We start from the raw sequence: 24,127 nt of genomic DNA, 5'->3' as shown, positions 1-24,127 counted from the left end.
ACCTTTCATGCCAACACCTTCCTGCTTCACAGCACTCCATTATTCAATAAGCAAATTTATTTATAATGTTTTTATTAATACCGTTTCACAAATATTAGAATGCATTTAAAGTAACATTGTCCTAAATATCCTTCATATTATTCTTTTATAGATATGTAAAGGAATCCATTATCAGGTCACATTATGAATACAAAATTGATTTTATGTGCCTTATGGTCCAGCACCACTTTCAGTGTGGACAGAATTACAAGAATGCACTTAAATTTTCACGACCATCACAGATTGCATTATGTGTAGTTGACGTTCATTTAGAGGGATTCCTAAGTGCACAAAATAGCTAAAAATTATTGAAATGTAGACAATTTCAGTTTACTTACATTTAATCTTAGATGTGGTAGCAAGTGTCAACCCCAGTCAATATCGATATAAGTTTGAACTGGTGTGTAAACTAGATCCCAATGTTTCTATATGGAAGCAAAGGCTACATTCAGTAGGCTCAACAGTTCTATTTGAGTAGTAGTATGTAATAATGAATTATGAGTTGATGTGAGTGGCACTACAGAAGCTTCTGCTCATTTCCAAAAACTTAAAAAATTCAAAATAAGTTAAATTTACTCTTAAATTTAATTTTTGCATATATTATTAGTTGTTGATTGCCATATGTGAATGGGGGATTAATTAATACTATAGTTGCAGCAATCTTTGACCAGTTCTAGCTATCCAACATGCTTTTGTCAATGTATTTTGGCAAATTTAAAATTTTCAATAAGAAAACTTTTTAAGGAACTAACTTCTTAACCTATAAGGGGTGTTCAAATGAAAGTGATTCGAGGTGTGCATCCATGAGATGCATAGGGACAGAAATGAGACAGATACATAAATAGAAAAAACAATATTTAATGAGTGAAATGCATACAAAGTTTGTTAAAAGAAATCACCCATGGTGTTTAGGCAGGCGTCCCATTGCATAGGAAGGTTACGAATTCTGTCCGCAAAGAACGATGTCGGTTGATCATGGAACCAGTTCAGAACTGCAGCCTTTATGTCATCATCAGAATGAAATCGTTGACCCGTTAGACTTTTCTTCAGTGGTCCAAAGATATGATAGTTGCAAGGCAACAGATCTGGACTGTAAGCTGGATGTTTCGGGACTTCCCACTTTTTACAGGCCAGTGCCTCGACACACACCTTGGCGACATGTGGCCTTGCATTGTCGTGCAGAATGATGATGCCTGACGACAGCATACAAGGACGTTTGCTTTTGATAGCCTTATGCAGCTTATCAAGTGTTTGGGTGTACCGTTGGGCATTGATGGAGACGTTCGACTCCTTAAACTCCAGTAATAGGGATCCCTGCATGTCGAAAAATGCCATCAACATCACCTTTCCGGCTGACTGCTGAGTTTTGAATTTTTTGGGTCTAGGTGAGCCGGGATGTTTCCATTGCATGCTGACGAACTTCCCTTCTGGTTGGAAGTGGTGACACCAGGTTTCATCCCCTGCCACTATGTGCTGCAGAAAGGGGTCACCATCATCCATGTAGCACAACAAATGCTGTAAACTCAGGCCCATTTGCTATTTCTTGTGGTGTTCAGACAGCATGCAGGGTACCCATTGGCAACAAACTTTTCGATACTTCAGAATGTTGGTGACAATATTGTGAACAGTACTGATGGAAACGTTTAACTCATTTGCCACGTCACAAATGTTTCGATGTCGATTTCCCTTGATTGCAGTGTCGATGTCTTCGAATCACTTTCATTTGAACACGCCTCATAACTTATCTCAGTAGATCAGTCAGTTATTCTCTTAATTTTTTTCTTTTGTTAAAGTCATTTATATTCTATGCTTAACAATTGGAGGCTGTTGTATTGTTTATACTCAATTTGCCCTTAATTAATGAATCACTATAAATTTTTAGTTAATGATAATATGGAAATAACATAATAGATAATTCAGTTTCAGTATTTTGAAATTGAGTTGATTACATATTTAATTTTTTTCCTAAAATGACAGCCCAAATTGGAAAGCAAGATCATATTTCCCGATTAATTGATATAATAATTTGCATCATTAACTAATATGTATATGTTTTTAAAATAGAATTTCGGGGATGCTCCAGCTCTTCCCGAATGTCTGAAGTTCTGTTCGAGACATACCTGTCGATTCAAAGTTCCCGCAGACCTTAGAAAATTGCAAAGTGAGTTTGAAATTTTTAAAATAATAAAATTGGATAAAATAACTGCCGAGGCTAAACGTCATTAAAATAATTAGTACGATTTATCCATTTTCTGATAATAAATGCTTTTTTAATACAAAAATTTCCCATTTAATTAATGACAACAAGCTTGCAAATAATCAAACTTGTGAAAGTCACATCTGCAGAAGTCAAAGTTTGACTGTAATGTAGTTATCTCATCTTAGGACAGATATTCTGTCAATTAAATCTGTAGAATTTTTTCCTTTTTATGTCGTCTAAAAAAGTCAATTATAACAGCATTTTTTGGATGTAGACATTATATAATACATAACCAGTGGTTCCCAGGCTTTCCCCACAACCCCAGCATTGAATCAAATACTATATCCACACAAAAACTTTTGATAAAATTTATAACATTTTTTTGAAAAAAATGGGTCAAAGAACATTAGATTTAAATAATCTTTTCAATAATCATGCATTTTATCACAAAGATCACTAAATCGAGATTCAATTTTTGAGAAATTTGGCAGAGTTTCTTTGTCAAAAAACCTATTGAGTTTTTCAAATTTGCCTTGAGTTCTAATTTCATATAATTTGTAACAAAACTTTAGCAATGACAAGCATTCACCATTATGTACAAATTCGTCAGCATTTTTTATCAGCAATTGTGTTTTCTGTTAATGTTAAAAATACTTTTCAAAAAATAACTAAACTCTCCAATGTTTTCTTCCATATTATTTTAGTTTTATTGTTTTTGTGGTCGGTATAAGTTTATTAAGAAAAACTGCTGTATTAGAGTCTATTAGTCTGTATTTCTGGTTAAAACAACAGCACAAATATATTATATTTTTTGTCACAAAACTAATTAACATACAGCTACTCCTTTGTATTAAAACATTAATGTTTTAATACAAAGTTCATTCAGATTAATATTTTAGTTGCAAATTGTTTAAATGAGATGCACAATGAAGTAAAAGTTTATAAATGAAATATGTAGTCTTGGAGATTGAGAAGGCTTTATGAAGCAAATACTGACCCGACTACAGGAACTAAACTAAGATTAAGATAGAGTATTCCCTGCACTGGAGAACTTTTTGCTGATTGCATTTTTATGTGATTCCCATAATTTGTAAAGGGGGATGCAAATTAAAACAAAGTTATCAAGTTGGAGTTTCCTTTAGACCTTTCCTTTATCTATATATATAAAAATGAATGTATGTCTGTGTGTGTGTGTGTGTGTGGTGTGTCCTTCATGCACTACCACACCATTTATCCGATTGCCATGAAACTTCGGGAAGTTGTTTAATACACTCCCACGAAGGTTTCTGGCACATGTGAAGACCACCATTTCCCCCCTTCAAAAATATATTTATATATGGATTAAGGCTTTTATGTCCAACAGATGGCGCTAACTTCCGACGACCTAAGTTTGCTTTTCTGTGAGGCATTCTGCTTTTCTGTGAGAATGGACTAAAGCAGATCATTTTCTATCTATCTATATAAATAAAATATAACGTTCGTTTGTTCCTACCGATTCCTTTGAAATTTTGACACAACGTTGCATTCGAATACGCACGTGTTTTTATATAATATACATGTCGAAATTCCCCCCAGTGGGGGGAAAGGGACAGGATTATGGCTTACTGTGAAGAACTCGGCTTCTATTTATACTATTTTGCATGCGTTTTTTGCGGTTTAATAGGTTACGTCAACAGAATATACACTAAAAAGGGATTTTTCGATATTCCCCAGCGGGGAAAGGGACAGGATTAAGGCTTACTGTGAAGAACTCAACTTCTATTTATTCTATTTTACATGCGGTTTTTTGCGTTTTTAATTGCGTTTTAATAGGTTACGTCAACAGAATATACACTAAAAAGGGATTTTTCGATATTCCCCAGCGGGGAAAGGGACAAAATTAAGGCTTGCTGTGAAGAACTCGGCTTCTATTTATTCTATTTTACATGCGGTTTTTGCGTTTTTAATTGCGTTTTAATAGGTTACGTCAACAGAATATACACTAAAAAGGGATTTTTCGATATTCCCCAGCGAGGAAAGGGACAAGATTAAGGCTTACTGTGAAGAACTCGGCTTCTATTTATACTATTTTTCATGCGGTTTTTTGCGTTTTTAATTGCGTTTTAATAGGTTACGTCAACAGAATATACACTAAAAAGGGATTTTTCGATATTCCCCAGCGGGGAAAGGGACAGGATTAAGGCTTACTGTGAAGAACTCGGCTTCTATTTATACTATTTTTCATGCGGTTTTTTGCGTTTTTAATTGCGTTTTAATAGGTTACGTCAACAGAATATACACTAAAAAGGGATTTTTCGATATTCCCCAGCGGGGAAAGGGACAGGATTAAGGCTTACTGTGAAGAACTCGGCTTCTATTTATTCTATTTTACATGCGGTTTTTTGCGTTTTTAATTGCGTTTTAATAGGTTACGTCAACAGAATATACACTAAAAAGGGATTTTTCGATATTCCCCAGCGGGGAAAGGGACAGGATTAAGGCTTACTGTGAAGAACTCGGCTTCTATTTATTCTATTTTACATGCGGTTTTTTGCGTTTTTAATTGCGTTTTAATAGGTTACGTCAACAGAATATACACTAAAAAGGGATTTTTCGATATTCCCCAGCGGGGAAAGGGACAGGATTAAGGCTTACTGTGAAGAACTCGGCTTCTATTTATTCTATTTTACATGCGGTTTTTTGCGTTTTTAATTGCGTTTTAATAGGTTACGTCAACAGAATATACACTAAAAAGGGATTTTTCGATATTCCCCAGCGGGGAAAGGGACAGGATTAAGGCTTACTGTGAAGAACTCGGCTTCTATTTATTCTATTTTACATGCGGTTTTTTGCGTTTTTAATTGCGTTTTAATAGGTTACGTCAACAGAATATACACTAAAAAGGGATTTTTCGATATTCCCCAGCGGGGAAAGGGACAGGATTAAGGCTTACTGTGAAGAACTCGGCTTCTATTTATTCTATTTTACATGCGGTTTTTTGCGTTTTTAATTGCGTTTTAATAGGTTACGTCAACAGAATATACACTAAAAAGGGATTTTTCGATATTCCCCAGCGGGGAAAGGGACAGGATTAAGGCTTACTGTGAAGAACTCGGCTTCTATTTATTCTATTTTACATGCGGTTTTTTGCGTTTTTAATTGCGTTTTAATAGGTTACGTCAACAGAATATACACTAAAAAGGGATTTTTCGATATTCCCCAGCGGGGAAAGGGACAGGATTAAGGCTTACTGTGAAGAACTCGGCTTCTATTTATTCTATTTTACATGCGGTTTTTTGCGTTTTTAATTGCGTTTTAATAGGTTACGTCAACAGAATATACACTAAAAAGGGATTTTTCGATATTCCCCAGCGGGGAAAGGGACAGGATTAAGGCTTACTGTGAAGAACTCGGCTTCTATTTATTCTATTTTACATGCGGTTTTTTGCGTTTTTAATTGCGTTTTAATAGGTTACGTCAACAGAATATACACTAAAAAGGGATTTTTCGATATTCCCCAGCGGGGAAAGGGACAGGATTAAGGCTTACTGTGAAGAACTCGGCTTCTATTTATTCTATTTTACATGCGGTTTTTTGCGTTTTTAATTGCGTTTTAATAGGTTACGTCAACAGAATATACACTAAAAAGGGATTTTTCGATATTCCCAGCGGGAAAGGACAGGATTAAGGCTTACTGTGAAGAACTCGGCTTCTATTTATTCTATTTTACATGCGGTTTTTTGCGTTTTTAATTGCGTTTTAATAGGTTACGTCAACAGAATATACACTAAAAAGGGATTTTTCGATATTCCCCAGCGGGGAAAGGGACAGGATTAAGGCTTACTGTGAAGAACTCGGCTTCTATTTATTCTATTTTACATGCGGTTTTTTGCGTTTTTAATTGCGTTTTAATAGGTTACGTCAACAGAATATACACTAAAAAGGGATTTTTCGATATTCCCCAGCGGGGAAAGGGACAGGATTAAGGCTTACTGTGAAGAACTCGGCTTTTATTTATTTTATTTTACATGCGGTTTTTTGCGTTTTTAATTGCGTTTTAATAGGTTACGTCAACAGAATATACACTAAAAAGGGATTTTTCGATATTCCCCAGCGGGGAAAGGGACAAGATTAAGGCTTACTGTGAAGAACTCGGCTTCTATTTATACTATTTTGCATGCGGGTTTTTTGCGTTTTAATAGGGTTCGTCAAGAGAATGTACACTAAGAAGGGATTTTTTGAAATTCCTTCCTGCGAGAGAAGTGTTATACATTTATAATAGATACATTTTGAGCCACAACAACGTGTGGCCGGGTCAGCTAGTATAGAATAAATAAAAATTATTAAGCTCTTCACTTAATAGCCTAGTTGTAGTGATGGAACTTGGTCATTAAGGGAGAAGTGCCTGTACTTACTTTTCTTATCTGAATTTGTTTAATCTTCGTTATTGTGGGAATCCGGGGCGACGAGAGTTCCTTTGTGTCCTCGGATCCGAAAGATCCGCCTACATTGTCAGTGGATGGGAATAATTTCCTTTAGTTTACAGGAAGTTCCTAAGATCTTCCTGTGAAGTCTTCCCAACCAACCTAAAATAGCGCATTAGGCCTGCAATGATTTCTTAAAAAAGTTGTCCGAGGGGAGAACTTGTGAATTCCCGATAAGACGCCGGCATATATTTAGAGACAAGAACGAAGACATTTAAATAGAATGGAATCAAATTTAATGAAATTAAGAAAACAAAATTTAAAAATACAAAGGTTGGATTAATATAATATCCTTTAATCCCTAGCTAATGTGAGAGAGAGAGAGTTTAATATTACCTCATTCAACATTCGTTGTAGTGCAGGAAACTTGACTATGCACCTCGAGAGTGGCAAGGAGACAACTCGAGGTGGCGAGAACAATTGGAAACTGCAGAGGAATGATGATGAATGTCTGGACAGGCATGGTTAAAAATTGGCGAGAACTGCCCGGAATGATTGGAAATTGCCTCTTTTATATGCAAATTCCTCCAATCATGATCTGAGAATTGTATCATCTGATGGGATGAACTGATATGTCAACCAACTGGATGGTTTGGGAAAATCAAGATAAGGTGTAGTTAAAAGAAGCTTAATTTCCTTTTTTGCCATAAAAGTAAAAAGTGTAGTCAGTTTTTGATGGGAAGTTGCTTTAGTTTTGTATAGTTTATTATATCGAATTAACAAAAATATTAATAAAATAAATTACACTGGATTTTCAACAATTTTTTTAATGAATTTTTGTTAAAAATGTCATATTTTTGAAAATATTCTAAAGATTGAATGTTAGCAGAACTGGATAAACAGAATACTTTTCTATAAAACAACTGTTTTTACAAAGTTATATTTGAAAACAAAGAATTTCACATTGCAATGCATATGTTACTTAGGCAGGAGTCTATCCACTGTTTAGATGTTATAATTATTTTTTCTTCTGTTTTTAGAATTATTGCAGAGATATTTGCATATATTGCCAAGGTGATCAGTCTCTGGACGTGTATCACGTGATAGCTAAGTGTACTAATTTTTCAAAACTACGTGATAGTATTTTTGGTGTTTCTACTATTTCTTTTGAAAAGTTTTGGAACTTATTGTTGTCATTCGAGTAGATGGCACATATTTTGATTTGTTTTGCGTTTCGGATCATTTGGCTTTGCACAGAGGTGGCATTATTTCTTTTCTTTAAATGTGTGTTCGAGCCTCAAGAAATTCGGGAGATTAGCTGCTGTTTCAATGTAATAATTAATTTTTGTTCTGTTTTAGGTGGGTGTAGTGATTTTATGTATAATTTTTTTATTATTGTTTTCTTTGGATAGTTCTCCCTATAATTTTAATTATGTTGATATTTTGTTTAAATTATTATTTATTAGTTATATTAGTTTTGTAAAATTTGTATTATATTTATGTATATATTCTTTTTAATAATTCTCTATAATAATTCATTAATTACAGTAGTATTGTGGTTTTAACTGTTTTGGAATGATTATTTGTATGTTTGTATTCCTCGCTTCATGGGTGAAACTGGTATGCTTAAATAAATAAATATGTGATTTAGGTTGAAAAACACTTGGTGATTGTCAAACACAAGTGTTCTCGGTTACCAAATAATTTCGTTCAATTTTGTATTTTATACAGATTGCCTAGTAACGAAATAAAGTAGCCACTAGGTGTAGATTATTATTAATATATTTATTTAAAAAAAATTTTTTTTTGTTGATTGACCCAATCTTCTCCAATGGGGTGTCACTTCCATCCTTTCTTTGGAAGTCAACTATGGTATCTAATAGCCGTAAATCAATTGCAGTTGCGACTTTCCTGCATATCTACACTAGTTTCCCCGATACGAACACGAGACTGCTTGCGCTAGCATATTGATGTTAACGACTTTTGCTCGACTTCCCAGCACTCGAACAGAGGTTCTATTAGGAAGTTCAATAATTTTAATCCTAGTATAATGAAAAATTAAAGTACAGTAGAGCATCGATTATCCAACCTCCGATCAACCGTCACATCGGTCGACCGACCGTGTTCTAGTCGGCAAATTCGAACGTCCCCTAGTGATGTGGCGCTACAATATTTGACTATGTCTTGGCTACTTTAATATTATTTTTGTTAAATTTTTGCATGTTTTAGCTGGCAACACTGGTTCCACCATGAAAGGGAGGCCAGTACTTAAACCAGGCTTAATTTTTTATTTTTCTTTATTTTTTGTATTTATTTTGTGCAAAATAAAGAAATAATTTTTAACGATACAATAGCGACGATTGTTATTTAAAAATAATTTTTGTTAGGCTTAACATCGATGAAAATTCAACGCGAAGTAGATTAATAGCAATATACTAATATACTGTATGAATAATATATTTTTTCATACTTTTCGGTTATCTGTTTTTTCAGTTATCCGACCAACTCCAGTCCCCAATTGAGTCAGATAATCGATGCTCTACTGTAATAACAAAAACTTAAAAGGCATAATTCTGTTGAATTACAATATTTTTTAAATAGTAATTTTTAAACTTTAATTTTCAGCTAGTGTCATGGAAATTTTTAAATTATACATTTTGCTATCTGTTCTGAGATGTTATTTTTTGCATAACTTTTATATTATTATAAAACGGCTTAATTTTGAGAGTAGAGGCAAGTTTTTAAAAATATTGCAAATGCCTATAACGAGTAAACTTTTCATTAAGTCTTAACACACCCCAATCTCCCACCCAAATTCAGTTCCTTTAATTGCAAGTTATCGTGCCAAATTTTGTTTAATATCTCAAGATGGGCTAGATGCCAATACACAAATGCCCCTAAGAATTTTTTCCATTTTTACTTTGTTTTTGGGGTCCCGAAATGTCGATTTTCAAAAATCTGAGAGTTAATTTTCACACAATTATAATACTTTCCCGTTACGTTATGAAAGCCAAAAAAAAGTAAAAATAAATATTTAATAACTACACTTATGTGTTGTGGGCGTTACCAATATCAACTTTTAGCATATGAGAATGTTTGCTAGTACTTTCGGTAGCATAAAGTTACCGTCGTCGGGCGACTATCGAATACAACAGCTATCGAATTTTAAGTTTTCAAACAATATTTGAAATTAAATATAGCATGTTGATGGAATATAAATGAATTTGAATTAAAACGATGTACTAAAAATATGAACGGTAATAATGAGCGGTGTAATTTTCCCAAGATTACAAAGTGAGCAATAGCAAAAGCAAACCTGTTTATGCAAAAAAGGAATTAAAGCTGTAGATTGAATTGTTTGAATAATGTTTGATTGTGGGATTTCAAGGGTTGGGATGTTGCAGGATGTTATAGCTGTTATGTAGAGGCTCTCCCAAATAAATAATTCTTTCCAATTATTGCACCATTTGAGTAATTTTATTTGGGTCCAGAGTGGCTTATAATTTTGGTCGAGCACCTTTTTGCTAATTCCGTTGATGGTCTGCCGTTTCCGACATCTTCCCAATGTTCTAAGATGCGAGAATTTAACATTCTGGCCGTGGCCCCTATGTAGCTAGTTTCTTCTGACAGAACATATTTTAGTGGAATTTGATTGATTTTTATTTTTACTGGGGTCTAACACAATGAAAATCTTTTGAAATGTTTACGAAAAGAAGTTTGTATAATCCCATATGAAGAATTTGCAACTCTGAGTTGTACCCCTATTTGAAAGCTGCTGATAAATATAATGGCAATTCTTTTAATTTTTTAAAATATTTCTTTGCAAATGTTACACTGAACGATATTTATCTTTTCCAGATTGTTCGCCTGTTGTTTATCTTCAGAATTACTGCATTGTGGAAAAGAATAAAGCATTAGTTTATAAAAAATATTTTGAACTCTTTGAAAATGATGCATGTATTAAATCAGATGTAAGTTTTGATTTTAATAAAATATTTTTTATATTTCTGTTTAAAACTGACATGCAGTGGGAGAAACAATAGAATTTTGTTGGGGATTCAAGAGTATATTACATCTACCTCGTCTCCTATCCAAAATGAACAAATTCAAAAGCAATTGCATTTATGCTCAGTAAAAAAAACTTACTCACCCAGACAGAACTGTATGATTACAGTACACACTCAATTTTTTCAGTCTCTCAATTATCTGACATACCCCAGGGTGTGATTGCATATGTACTTCTGTTTTCATGAAAATGTTAATCATGTCACATGTCACATTTTCTTGTTTATTTGGTTTCGTTTTTGTGTATGGTATTGTGTGGCAGCATGCAATATTTACCTGCCTGACTTGAAAAAGCATTGGTACTGAACAAATCATTTGCTGCCTTTAGTGCAGATTAGCAAGAGTGCCATTGCACTTTTGCTAATCTGGCACTTCTTTGTGTAAGGAATGGCTGGATTAGCAAGTCAATTGTACTGCAAAACTTATATACGGCTAGGTCTTGGACAAATATGTATATATTTCGATTGTGGTCTAATTGGTGGCATTACCTAGCATGTACTGTGCCTTAAAATAGCTACCCCAGCATTCTGTAAAAAGAAACTCGATGTACAGTACTTGTTGTTTGGGGTCTTTGAATGCTGTGTGTTCCATTATGATGCAAAGGCATTATGTGCAGCTGAATGGCCATTTCACAAATTGTCTGCTATATGGGCCATTTTGGCCTGACTGTAAGCAAGCCAGAATGGCCCATATAGACACACGACAGTAGATACATGTGACCAGGCTTTGGATTATCCAGACCACCAGAACAGATGATTGCCTGATTACGAGACAGTTTGTACTTGACCATTGGCAGACAAAACCAGCAGAAATAAATTGGGGTATAGCAACCATTATGCATCCTGGCAAATGAAACCAACATTGCTGGCTTCCTTTGCAGAAATTTAACAGAGAAGCAAAGATTGCTACAGACAGGCAGTGTATTATACTTTACTATTGAGTAGCACATTGCTCTGCAAAACTGTCTTGTATGATAGTAGTAGTAGTGGTGGTGCAAAGGATATCAATGGTACAACACACATTAAAGAAATCCCATATTCTAATATGTTATCTTTCATGGCAGAATTGCAAACAGCCATTTTCTAGCAAGATAATTCTTAATTCTTGACCACATGCAGTTAAGATTCCCCAAGAATCTCTGTCACATTGCTCACTACCTTAGCCTGTCTGGTCTCCAGATTTGTCACCCATTGAGCTAGGCAGAATACCAGCTACGAGTGTAAGGGATCTAGAATGGCAATCACAATATCTGCTGGAAAATTCATCACAGGATAGCATACGATGTCCCCATTCAGGCAAGAAGACGTCCTAGGTGCTAAAAGTTCTTTCACAGGGGGAATGTTTATGTTGATCAATACTTAGATACTCCCGTTTCTTTACATTATATTGTTACACAGTTTTTACGAAAGAACAATTTCCTGGTATGGATTACAATATCATAACATTGCTGCTATGTTCATGTTACTAGTTTCATTCAATTCCCAAACCTTCTCTTCCATGCATAATTTTTTTTATCAATAAGTGTAGGTATAAACAATTGGCTGTTTATATTACACTCATATATATATAATTACAAAATATCAAAAAGAGTTTATATTTTAAAAAATAATAGTGAATAGAGAAATAATATAAAACTCTGAAGAAAGGATTAGTGTGAAATCTATGAGAAAATTATTCACCTAGTATAAATATAGATTATTAAAAAATTAATAAAGTAATAATATATTATTAACAAATGAGCAATTATTTATTGTGGCATTACAAATTGCAGCCTGGCATTGTGACAATCTTTAAATTATCTGATACGTGTAAAACAGTACTTATATGTTAGACTTAGTCTTGTAGGCTTTATAAAGATATGTTTTGAAATTTAAAAACATTATTATAATGCAGTAAAATATTGTATTTGTTCATAGTTTTGCAATAAATGAGAGTACTTTCGAGTAGTTCGAAAAAGTCTGTAGGTGGCCTTGGCTTATTTTTTAAAATTCAGCACATTTTTAATCATCCATTGCTTAATAGAATGTGTGTAGGTATAAAACATTAAGTATTTCTTTTAGTCTCCAAAATCACTTATAGTCAAGTTCAGAATGTAAAGAGTGAAAAAATAAAATGTTTAAAAATTTATGATTATTTTTTATAATAATAAGTAAATAATTTAAGATGTATGCTCTCCACCTCAAATTGGTAGTGTCTTACCTCTGTACACAATACTTTTCCTGTTAGCAATAGAGTTGTGCTGGTCATTTAACTCCTTTCAGTGGAAATAATGTAACCTCTGGTTTGCATCAGAAGTTAATATATAGTTAATCTGAGTCTCCTGCCCCTAAGCTTTCCACATCTGATCTCAGCTTTCATCTATGTAACTCCATTCTTGAGATTAAAGAAAGACGGACAGACAAGTGACGACAGTGGGAATTTATAGGTCTACAGTTTTTTTCAAATTGCAGCCCATTTAAAGTAAAAATGGGATTTGATAAGTATTCTTAAAAACAAAGTTTTGACAAATGTTCATTGTAGGAAAAACAATCGTCTGAATACCTTGGTTAATTTAGCAGCCGTTTTTACATCATACTATAGAAATATTGCTGAACTGTCTAAGGCAGAATTCCTACATGGCCAAAATCACATTTTTGTAAGCAAGTTAATCTGTCTACAAAATGGCCTTTTTGAGTTTTTTTTTCCTGTTAAGCAAACATTTTAAAAGTGACACATGAATCTTAGAATGATGCTAAATGAAATGATTTTGATAAATCATTCAAGATAGAGCATTTCAAATATTACTTTTTGTTCTAAAGAATCCATCACCAGGATGAGTGTTTTAGAATACCAAGAATTAGGAATCGAACATTTCATCCCCACTAAATCTGAAATTGATGCTTTCCTACTGCTTTGTTGTCATTTGCAGAAAGCTGATTGATAAATTACCTTATTTTACGGACTATAAGACACACCTGAATTTTGGAAGCAATTTTTCGAAGATAAAAGTGCATCTTATAGTCCGTAAAATACGGTAGTTGTTTATAATATATATGTGTTAAGGTTTTAATTATCAGAGTTTTCCATTTTACTAATAAATAAATGTAAAGGAGTAAAAAGACTTTTCAAAGCCAATAATTCTGTCAGTCTTACACCTGACATTGTACACAAACTAATTTATGTAGTGTTTTGTTAACTGAAGAAAGTATCAGTTTCCTATGTAATGCAGACTATTCGACTGCATTACATAAAAATGAATGTGAACTGTACCTACACGTGTCATTAAAGATAAAAATCAGTGTAAACTGTCTTGTTTTCTGACATTGACTAAACTTGGGAGCAATCAGACCACCACTCAAAGGTTTGATTAAGATCAACAAGTGTTCATCCCAATAAAGTGAGTTCAGTAAAGGCATTTGGCAATACTTTATCACATAGAAGACCCACAACATGGAGTCAGGAGTGAACAGTAAATCTTTCTAAACACTTGTTTAATAGTATTGATCCTAATTGTGAACTCTGTTAATTGATATCAAACTGCTCATAACAGTCAAAACATGTTATTCAATGTAAGTAATGTTGTTAAGTTACATATGCATTCGAATGACACCACATTTTCCCTTTGAGGAAGGGAATGTATCAGCTAATTAGAATGAATGGAAGTTACTCTTCCTAAACTTTTTAAAAGCTACCGAAAATGATACAAAATCAGATAAAGTAAAACTTGGTCTGTTATGCCACGACTGGAAAGGCACCAGCACAGTATTAACAATACAGTTCACAAATGAAGAGGATAAGAAATTATGGCCCAAGTTAAGTAAATTGGATAAACTACTTTATAGAACATTTAAACAATGATGTCATACAAAGCAGGTCAATCGATCATTTTGTTAGGCAGTTGAAATTAGTAGAAAAGGTAAAGTCTGTGCCCGGAAGAAAAATGTAATTCACAATAGAATAAGGTACAAAAAGACGAAGGATCGAAGGACTGTCTGAAAAGGACGACATCACATTACGGCACTACGGAGATATCAGAAAGAACTCGGCAAAATGATAAACATAAACATATACAAAACACGTTTTAGTTGCCGAGAGAAAGATTTAATTCAAAACAAACGTTTTCAGCCTAATTTACAGGCCATTTTCAGATAGAAAACAAGATAAGAACTAATTCCATAAATGGAATACAAAATTCAAATTAAAAATTTAAATAGCCAATGGAATACAAATACGTATAAATAAAATTAAGATAAAATACAAAAAATGAAATTAACATAAAACCTTTAACAAAATTACTAATTATCATTGGTGATTCTTAGCAAATTTCTTAATCACGAATTTCCACACCGAGGGGAGACTTTCGGCATCCCTAGCATTCAAACAGCCTTCTTCTAGCTTACTTTTATAAATTTGAATCTTCTCCGAGGTCCACACTATGGAGATATGCGAGCATGAAATAAATAAATGAAAGGGTAGATGTGGGGGCAAATAGTGAGCAAAGAGTTTTCAACATTAATGTAAAATTGTAGTGTACGGTTGGAGCCAATCAAAACAGTAATGCTTTTCTTACAAAAAGAAATTCTATGAACTTAGCAAATGGAATCATTTTGCCACTAGTCATTACGAAACAAAATTTAAGAATACCGGAAATGGAAGACTGGAGTTACTCTATGAAATCCAGCCAGAGAACAAGAAAGGAAAAAAGCATACGAGTGTGTGGAAATTTTTATAAAATTTGTGATGCTGCCTCTTCAGAACTGTTCTATTATATTGAAGGGTGAAGTTTTGGTATGTTATATTTGACAGGTGGACTCCATACATACTTCGAGGCTGTGCAGATGGGTAATACTAAATAGATTTTGTGAACTGGAGTACATCACAATTTAGGTAATTAAAATCAGTTTTCTGGATCCTTATAGAACGACCTATTTTGAAAAGTTGTCTTGAACTTTTGTAATGTCGAAAACATTCAGAAAGAAAATATGTTTTATCTTGAATCTTGCTTTAATATCTTTGTTTCCCACCTAGAAAACCAATTTTAATTACCTAGAGTGGTAATACCAAAGTAATGCTAAAATTGGTCACGGGAGTAATGTCAATAGAATCTCTGGCCATTAGTCTGCCATCAAAACACCTAATATCAATGGAGGACACCTAAGGGCACATAGAGAAACTTATCTCACCCAAAAAGAAGATAAAAATTTGTACAACCAATGGTCAATCACACTACGTAGAATATACAGTTGAAACAGAAGAGTCAACACTTGTGAATTATTTAATTTGGTTATGCATGTAGAAGGCACAGTAATCAGATATTTATGCCATTATGTAATCTAATAAAAGAAGTATTTGTATAAGAATAGATAAAGTAAACACACTGTCAGATGGTATTAAAATCTTTTTTATAACACAAATACAATACTTTCAATGATATAGAATCGTCATCATTAATCTGATGATAACAATTCTGTATTGTTGAAAAACTTGCATTATAAAAAGGATTTTAATGCTATCTGACAGTGTGTTTACTTTATGCAAAATGTTGTAAGAATAGATGGAGTTTAACTTACTAACAAGTGTTTGTGACTTCAGCTCAAAATTCACCATTACAAAAGAACAGTATTAGATATTCTTGAAGGTGATGCTCTGAAGCTGAATATCACTTGAAATAGATCCAATGCATAAATTTGTGGTATGTGCTCTAAGAAAAATCCCTGTCTACATAAGTTGAAATGGAAACTGGACAAAATGGGACAATGGTGTAAGTGCAGTTGACAGCTGCACAGGCAACTGCAACCACAATGACTCTTCCTTATAACTAATAAACCCCCTCAAAAATCTGTGCGACTGCAACTAGAAACAAAAAGTTTGTTCTACTTGCAGCAATTGCAAGTGCACATTGAATCAACAAATGCCTTTGTGCCACATCATACATTGGCAATTTTGAAAATAGTTATAATAATAACAGAAAGTGAAAATACTAGTACAGCTTTAGAATCAAGATTGAATTGATTCAGGCTCACGAGTGCCTGTGGCAAATATGCAAAGAAATCTAACCTTGGTTCTGAATAGAACCTGCATTGTTAGTGGCATTTTAATTCTTCATTTATGTGAGAAAAGATAAGAGCACAGGCTTGGCACCAGATAAGCAAAAGTCTCAGCATTAATTGTACCATTTTTAGATTTTTTGATATAAAATGCCAATTGTATTTAAAATAATATTGTCGTTATTTAGTAACAACAATATTATTTTAAATATAGCTAAAGAACTACCGTCATTTGTGAATGTCATTCCTTGAAATTAAAAAAAATGAAAACAGGTGAAATAGATGTTGGAAACATGTGACCTTATAATAAATCAAGATTCAACATCAATAATGTGACCACAAGATGCACTCATTGCATTTGCAGTTGTCTGTGTGGCTAGAAATCACTGGTGTGATCACTGCTTTCTTGTTTCTCCAGAGATTTTTCAGAAAACAAATGTTCATCTTTATTTGCTAATATTTCAGTTATATGCATTTCTGTGAATGACTTTTTAACAGGAGACAAAACTTGAAAATATGCAAAGAAATCTAACCTTGGTTCTGAATAGAACCTGCATTGTTAGTGGCAGACTCTATTCAGAACCAATATATGGCTCTATGCAAATAAGATACAGTAACTGCCAATCCAAAATATTTAGGTAGATTAATACCGGATGTACGAAAAATCTCCGACGTATCTCGACGCAAATAATTACTTAATTCCGTATACCTCTAGACTAGCCGACTTAACCGTCCCACCAAGAGCACTTAATTAACATAATATTCATTCCACGTCCATTTGATCTCACTGATGTTTGGAATATCGAAAGAAGCAATCTACAATGTTACAATCTAGCCAATTTTGATACTCTGGCCCAATAACAATACAAGCAGATGTTTGTTGCAAATGGCAAATATTTATACTTCACATGTACTGAGACAAAGGTATACATAAATTGAAAAGGAGTCTTTGAATGTAGCAAATGCATGCCAGGTGATTTTCATATAGACCATAGATCTTTATTCGCAATCACAAATAAATCCTTTGACAAAATAATTTCAAGATTAATTAGTATTTTTGTAAGCATAGTACAAAATGTTGTGATCTTTGAATGGCAGCCGGGAAAACAAAATATGTAGTGGGCATGTTAACCCAGAAAAATCTGGATACCAAACATAATGAAGATAACTGGGGAAGTATGCACCATCACCGATACGTGGGATGACAAGTTAAGGAAAGCTTACTCAAATGATGACGAAGTGATGGAATCGATTGGATCGTCCCTTACCGGTATATTTAATCGCAAATGAGATTTATATCAATTTTCCAATACTTGTGGATACGTTTACAACACACGGTGATATTTTGCATCGGAATGGAAAATTATTTATACCTTTTTACTCTTTGTCCACGAGTGCTTTCGTTACTTCACGAATCTCATTTGGGAGTTGCAAAACTTAAATCAAGAGTGTAATGCTTATTTTACTGGCCAAATATTACTAACGTTATCGAAACGCTTGACATTCGACATGTACTAATTTTAGATCTGCACTACAAAAGGAGCTACTGTCACTTCAGTACAAGACAGAGGAAAAATATTCAGTGCAACATATTTGAATACGTAAGCCAGTTACTTGCATTTGACCGACTACTACTCAAAATACCTCGAGGTGTTACACTTATACACGAATGAACTGTCGAACAAACCAGACAAACAACCCAATTGGTAATCAAAATGTACGAAGCTGCTTTTGTTCATTTTGGTATTCCGGAAGAATTAACGGCAAACAGTGTGCCATTTGGTTCGTTCGTTCGTTCGTTTTTAGCCAGCTTGCAAAAAGATTGAGTACACTGTTTGAAACTCTAAGCCCGCATTGCAATCGGCCATTCCGTTTGATTGTGGATAACGTGCACAATAAAATGATTTACATAAAGCAAGATCGTCGGGAGTCGATCGAGAGTTAACTCTACTCAAATTCAGAAATATCCCAGTAAGTGGAACAAAAAACTTGCCAGCGCAGTCGTTAATGTCGAGTACTTTGCATACAACTACCACCATTCTCAAAACAACTAATGTCGAGTGGTCCGTACACAACTGATAAAATGACGAAAGTTCTTTTACTTTGTCATTCTGGGCAATCTCTTTCTACGTAAGGGCCACATTTCAAAACTTGAATTAACGTGGGCCCATACAAGAGAAAAAAAAAGAAAATGTCAGTAAATCACAATTATTTATTTGTATATATAATTATAAATTATCATAGGTATACTTAATATAGCTTTTGGAACAGACGTAAACATAATATATTGGAAATATTTGGTTAAATATTAGTCGCTGCTAGTTTTAAATTAGTTTTGACGTGTCTGTTACCCGGTTTCTTGTTTTCAGTTTTACTAAATTCATTGCAGAAAAACTAATAACTACTATTCACATACACGAGTTGTAGGAAATAACGTTTGAATTTTTGCTGCATACGTCCTGAAGCTGGGAAATTGATATATTTATTCGTATTTTACGCAACGCGGGCCAAAAAAAATATTAATGCAGGCCGCAGGTTGCCCATTCCCATTCTAGACAATGTCCGGGCAAAAAGATCTGCCGTCGATAGTAAATAATCGTCCCGACAAGGAACCGTACGAAAGAAGTGCAAATTTCTAGCCCCCCAAAAAAAAGAAACGGGTTTTTAAAATTTGTATCGAAGATTGAATACTTCATTGCACTAAAGGATGTTTTTAAAACATAAATGAACTCTCTTCTATTTAATCACCTACAGATAAAATCACAAAGATACTGGAGCATTGCCTGATAGAAACTTACAAATATTGGTAAGACCTGGATACGGTAGAGAGACCAAAATAGCCGCCTGCAGAAACCAAAACCTTGGAGATCATATTGAAACTTGCCAACACCTCAAACACAGTGATTTAGAAAAATGTTTCATATTCTGATTTTCAGATAAGCTTGCTTGTTGAGAGAAAGCACTCAGATTATCATGGAAAGGTTCAAATAGGACTGACAAGTTGTGACTGGCTCCTATTCGTCCCAATAAAGTATAGCCGAATGCCTTAACACAACTCGTTATTTTATCGAGTAGAGGACAAAACATAAGTAAAAAAGGGTGTTAATTTCAAAGTTCGTGTAGAAATTATACAATTGTTCTTATTGTGAAACTTTATCAATATACTAAGTGAACAAAATACATTTATCTATCTATTCATTGGCTTATATTATTAACATTAAAATAATTTTATAATGAATTAGCACAAGAAACAGTAGCTTTATTTATAATACTCAATAGATCTTGGAGTTAGAAAATTTACATTAATGCTAGTTTGGAGAAAAAATTAGTACTAATATTAAAGTTTGAAATTTGTTAACAAAAAAATTGCTTTTACCTAGTGTCTACCGGACGTATTTAGCAATATATTTGGCCGAAGAATTACCGAAGACGAGAAGATAAAATTCTATATGTTGCTAGATCTAAATTCCGAAGTTAATGTCGAACGCGACACGTTTATCGTCTTGGCGGCATTCATGGAAAGAATTTTAAGCTCTAACTTCAAGTAAGTAATCGTTTGGACTAATGCCTTTTGTGTTGTGGTATTGATCGTGACTATTTTTATTTCAGAAATGGCCGATTTGGCGATGAGAGAAATTACGTCGAATGCCTCGAATTCGATTCCCTGATTTCGAAATCGGACGTCGAGATGCCGTTAAATTTATGGGATTTATTATGTTTCGTCCAAAATTCGTAAAGTGTTATTGAAAACCCGTAAAACTGGTTATTTTTGACTAAATAAAATATTTTATATATGAACATTTTACACAGTTTGCTGTATACTAATACATGCCTGGGTTTCTCGGTTTACTTTGTTTCTTGCATCCAATATTTAAAAGTTTTGTCATTTGACAAGATATCGTACGAGACGAACTATTTTAAAGTGATGTTAATGATGCGAACGTCGTCGTACGGTTTGTCTGTTTTGGGGTTTGTCTTAACGTTGCTGATGTTTTGCACGACTTCCATCCCCTTTGTCACTCTTCCGAAAACGGTGTGCTTGTTGTCGAGCCAGGGAGTCGGAATGACGGTCACGAAGAACTGCGAACCGTTGGTGCAACGGTCCGGCATTTGCCATACTCAGAGTGTAAGGCCTGTCGTGTCTCAGAGTCGGGTGGAATTCGTCTTCAAATTCCCCTCCCCAGATCGATTCGCCTCCCGTCCCCGTCCCCGTCGGATCGCCGGTCTGTACCATGAAACCTTTAATCACCCTGTGAAATATGTGTCCGTTGTAATAACCGTTCTTGCTGTGAACGCAGAAATTCTCTATGGACTTCGGACATTCTTTGGAGAAGAGTTTGCAGTGAATGTCTCCCATGGTCGTGTGTATTATGCAAGTGTCGAAGAGTCTCTGCTGAGTGGACGACTCGGTGGCCGAGATGATGTCCTCCTTGGACGGTTTTTCGTTAAAGACGTCTCTTTCCGCGTCGACGCTCTTGGTGTCGTCCGGTTCCCGCCGGCTAAAAATATAAAATCTGTTCTTTTTCAGGGCAGTGCAGAACAGGGTCGGATCCGGTTTGGTGTTCTGTAAAGCCGGATTTTCGGAAGCCTTCATATCCAAAGTCACCGTCGCCTTCGACCTATTGGGAACACCCTGATAAAAAGCCAAGCATAACGGACGAATGTTTTCGTTCTTTCCCAACAGTCTCACGCACTTGTTCGTATGCAAATTTATAACTTTTATCCCGAGCATAGTGGCATACAACACAAAGTAACCGCTTTCGTCAAACACGATGTTTGCATACTGAAAGGAATCCGACTTTTCCAAATCGCGCTCGATTGCCATCCTCCTTCCGAATTCCATATTCGGAAGCTGCTGGTGAGCCTGCTGCGATTCGGACAACTGCTGAAGACTCTCGTCGTACACCCTAGTCAGTTTACCGGTGACAAAACGAAAAATGCGAACCTTCCTGTCGGTGGAGACCGTGGCAAACAGGTCGCCTTTTGGCGAGAATGCCAAACCGGTGGGATACGTCTTGTGCTTTACAAACTCGTACAGATCGGTGTCCAGCTTGGATTCGAAAGAGACGTTTTTCGGAAACCGGTAGTCGTACTTCGGACCCGTCCAGTATTCGACGATTCCCTTCCTGTCGACGGACACCGCCACCTCTCGCGCGGCATTGTACTTCATCAGCACGACGGGAGCGGAGTGGAGTTTCTCGATTACGTGGAGGGGCGTAGCATCTCCTCTTCCGTCGAAAACATAAACGGTGCCGGAGTCGACCTCACCGACGGCCAGGGCAGACACGGGATCTCCCGCCTTGTGAATCCAGTCACAACACTGGGGTCGAAAGTCCAATTTTATCATGTTGATCATGTCGAAATTGACAACGTCGAACACTTTAAGAGATTTATCGTTGGACACGGAACACAGTAAAGTCCCAGTGACGTTGGTGCTGATATCCTGGATGTTACCGATGTGCGTTCTGAAGTGCTTCACGAAGACAATACTCTGGTCTTCTTTCTTCCAGAATTTCAAATGTCCATCGCAGCTGGCAGATATCATGAAGTTGGTCTTGGTAACCAGAACGTGTGTCACGATGTCACGGTGCATGTAACTCTTTTCGTAAGCTTCTGCACTCGGCAAATTATCTAAATAAACGTGTTCGTATTCTAAAACTTTCCTTTTTTTCACTTTCGCCGCTTCCGAAGGCAAAGGACCGATAATATCTTCGGAATCCGAATCTCCATCCTCCTCTACTTCTTTCCTTTTGTCCGCCATTTTGGTTTAGAGGTCGTGCTGCCAACCATTCCCGACTCAGTTTTTTTAGTGATTTAATTTTTTTACCTTAATTAAAACAACGACGATAAATTATCGTTGTAATCATCATTCGAATTATAACTTTTACTAAAAATGTAAAAAAATATTGTGCTTATTATAAAAACTTTTTATTGTGACCAGTGCCGTAACTAGGCCGGTGCCAGCGATGCACAGGCACAGGGCGTAGACCCCGGGGCGCAGAAATGACCTGGACCAAGTTTTGGGGCGTAGTTAGAGATGCTCGCACCGGGCGCATAAAAGGCTAGTTACGGCGCTGATTGTGACGTATCACATCACACATCCCACACGCCATTTAATCAACTACCAGGAACAAGCGTTAGACGGCCGAATGGCCGAGCGGTCAAGGTGGCAGCCTACCGCTCTGGGGGACCCGGGATCGAAATCCGAACGGGTCGAATAATCCCCAGGAATTTTTCGGGGGGTGGTCCGTTCGGAAATGTCGGGCCCCGTCCCTCACCACCGGTCGCCCCATTGTGGGCCTACTAAAAGAGGCCCTCTTAGTGCCCACAGGGAGGAAAGAGTTAAAAAAAAAAAGGAACAAGCGTTAAGACTTTCGTACATCTAATAAAGTTATCATTAAAACGTGAATGCCGTAATTTCAGATATTTTTAATATTCGCTTTTCTGATTTTTGTCTTCCTTCTCACGGTGCATAATCATTTTACTGCACTAAATCTTAAAAATTAAGACTATAGGGCCGACCGACACGCGCGAGTAATACGAACACTATACCCGATTCTTAAATTCGAACCCGAATCGTCCTACATTCTTTTCGTTCATCGAATGCATCCATCGTCTCAATTAATACAGACTCGGCATGCCGCGATGGTTTTGATGATTCGTGTTTAAAGCAACGCGTAAAGCCAAACAATTACCAGAATAAAACGTACCGCGGTACAGTCATTTTATAATTTCGTCGGAACTTCTCACATCGGACAAAACGAATCCGGTATAACCAAACTCCACCTAAAACGAAGGGTCCAGAATGTCGAAAGGAGGAAAATCTTCCTCGACCGAATTCCCGAAGCTTTCAAAAGGGAATCGAACCCGGATCCTAACACGATAATGTGTAGTCATCGCGTCGGTCGGTCGAAACCAACTATAATGGGCTGCCAGATATCCCAATTTTTCCTATCTTTCCTATCACCATCCAGCGACAGGACGACTTCATTAAATAGTAAAAACGTCTCTACAATAAAGTGCCCATTTCCAATTTTAAATACATTTCTGTCACCAAAAGAGTAAAAAAACATTCTGCATGTCCTGCTGTCGTAGTATTTTTCGGGAAGAACTTATTTTGTTCCGGATTTTATCCCAAATTATCCGGCAATCCGATTTTAGAATAATTTAACTAACGTAACTACACATAGCGGCCGGATGGCCGAGCGGTCAAGGTTAGCAGCCTACCGCCCTGGGGGACCCGGAATCGAATCCGGACGGGTCGAGAAATCCCCAGGAATTTTTCGGGGGGTGGTCCGTCCGGATATGTCGGTCCCCGTCCCTCACCACCCGGCCGCCCCATTGTGGGCTTGGCCGAACCCATAATGGGCTTGCTATAAGAGGCCCTCTTAGTG

The 24,127-nt window shown here is 35.6% G+C and overlaps 3 protein-coding genes across 3 annotated transcripts in view; 1 reads left to right on the top strand and 2 right to left on the bottom strand.

The window, feature by feature from the left end:
* LOC136974210 (uncharacterized) overlaps positions 1-20,531 on the top strand; it is a 30,937-nt gene extending 10,406 nt beyond the window's left edge. Inside the window, exons 3-6 of the mRNA XM_067269035.1 lie at positions 2,104-2,200; positions 10,501-10,613; positions 20,114-20,277; positions 20,343-20,531. Of these exons, the coding sequence (XP_067125136.1) occupies positions 2,104-2,200; positions 10,501-10,613; positions 20,114-20,277; positions 20,343-20,469 (501 nt within the window). The 3' untranslated portion in view covers positions 20,470-20,531. The remainder of the gene's footprint in view (positions 1-2,103; positions 2,201-10,500; positions 10,614-20,113; positions 20,278-20,342) is intronic.
* Positions 1-24,127, bottom strand: part of Dhc16F (Dynein heavy chain at 16F) — a 383,439-nt gene that overhangs the window by 336,565 nt on the left and 22,747 nt on the right. The gene's annotated exons all lie outside the window — the stretch shown is intronic.
* Positions 20,497-22,504, bottom strand: LOC136974203 (peptidylprolyl isomerase domain and WD repeat-containing protein 1). Its single transcript, XM_067269023.1, is given in 2 exon segments — positions 20,497-20,834; positions 20,836-22,504. Coding segments are annotated over 2 exon segments (1,848 nt in total). The 5' UTR covers positions 22,495-22,504; the 3' UTR covers positions 20,497-20,645.

Source organism: Centruroides vittatus, unplaced genomic scaffold (genome assembly GCF_030686945.1).
Source record: "Centruroides vittatus isolate TY-2023 unplaced genomic scaffold, ASM3068694v2 contig_345, whole genome shotgun sequence".
NCBI classification, from domain to species: Eukaryota; Metazoa; Arthropoda; class Arachnida; order Scorpiones; family Buthidae; genus Centruroides; species Centruroides vittatus.
The sequence above is the reverse complement of the archived record's forward strand: the minus strand, read 5'-3'. Positions and strand labels throughout refer to the sequence as shown.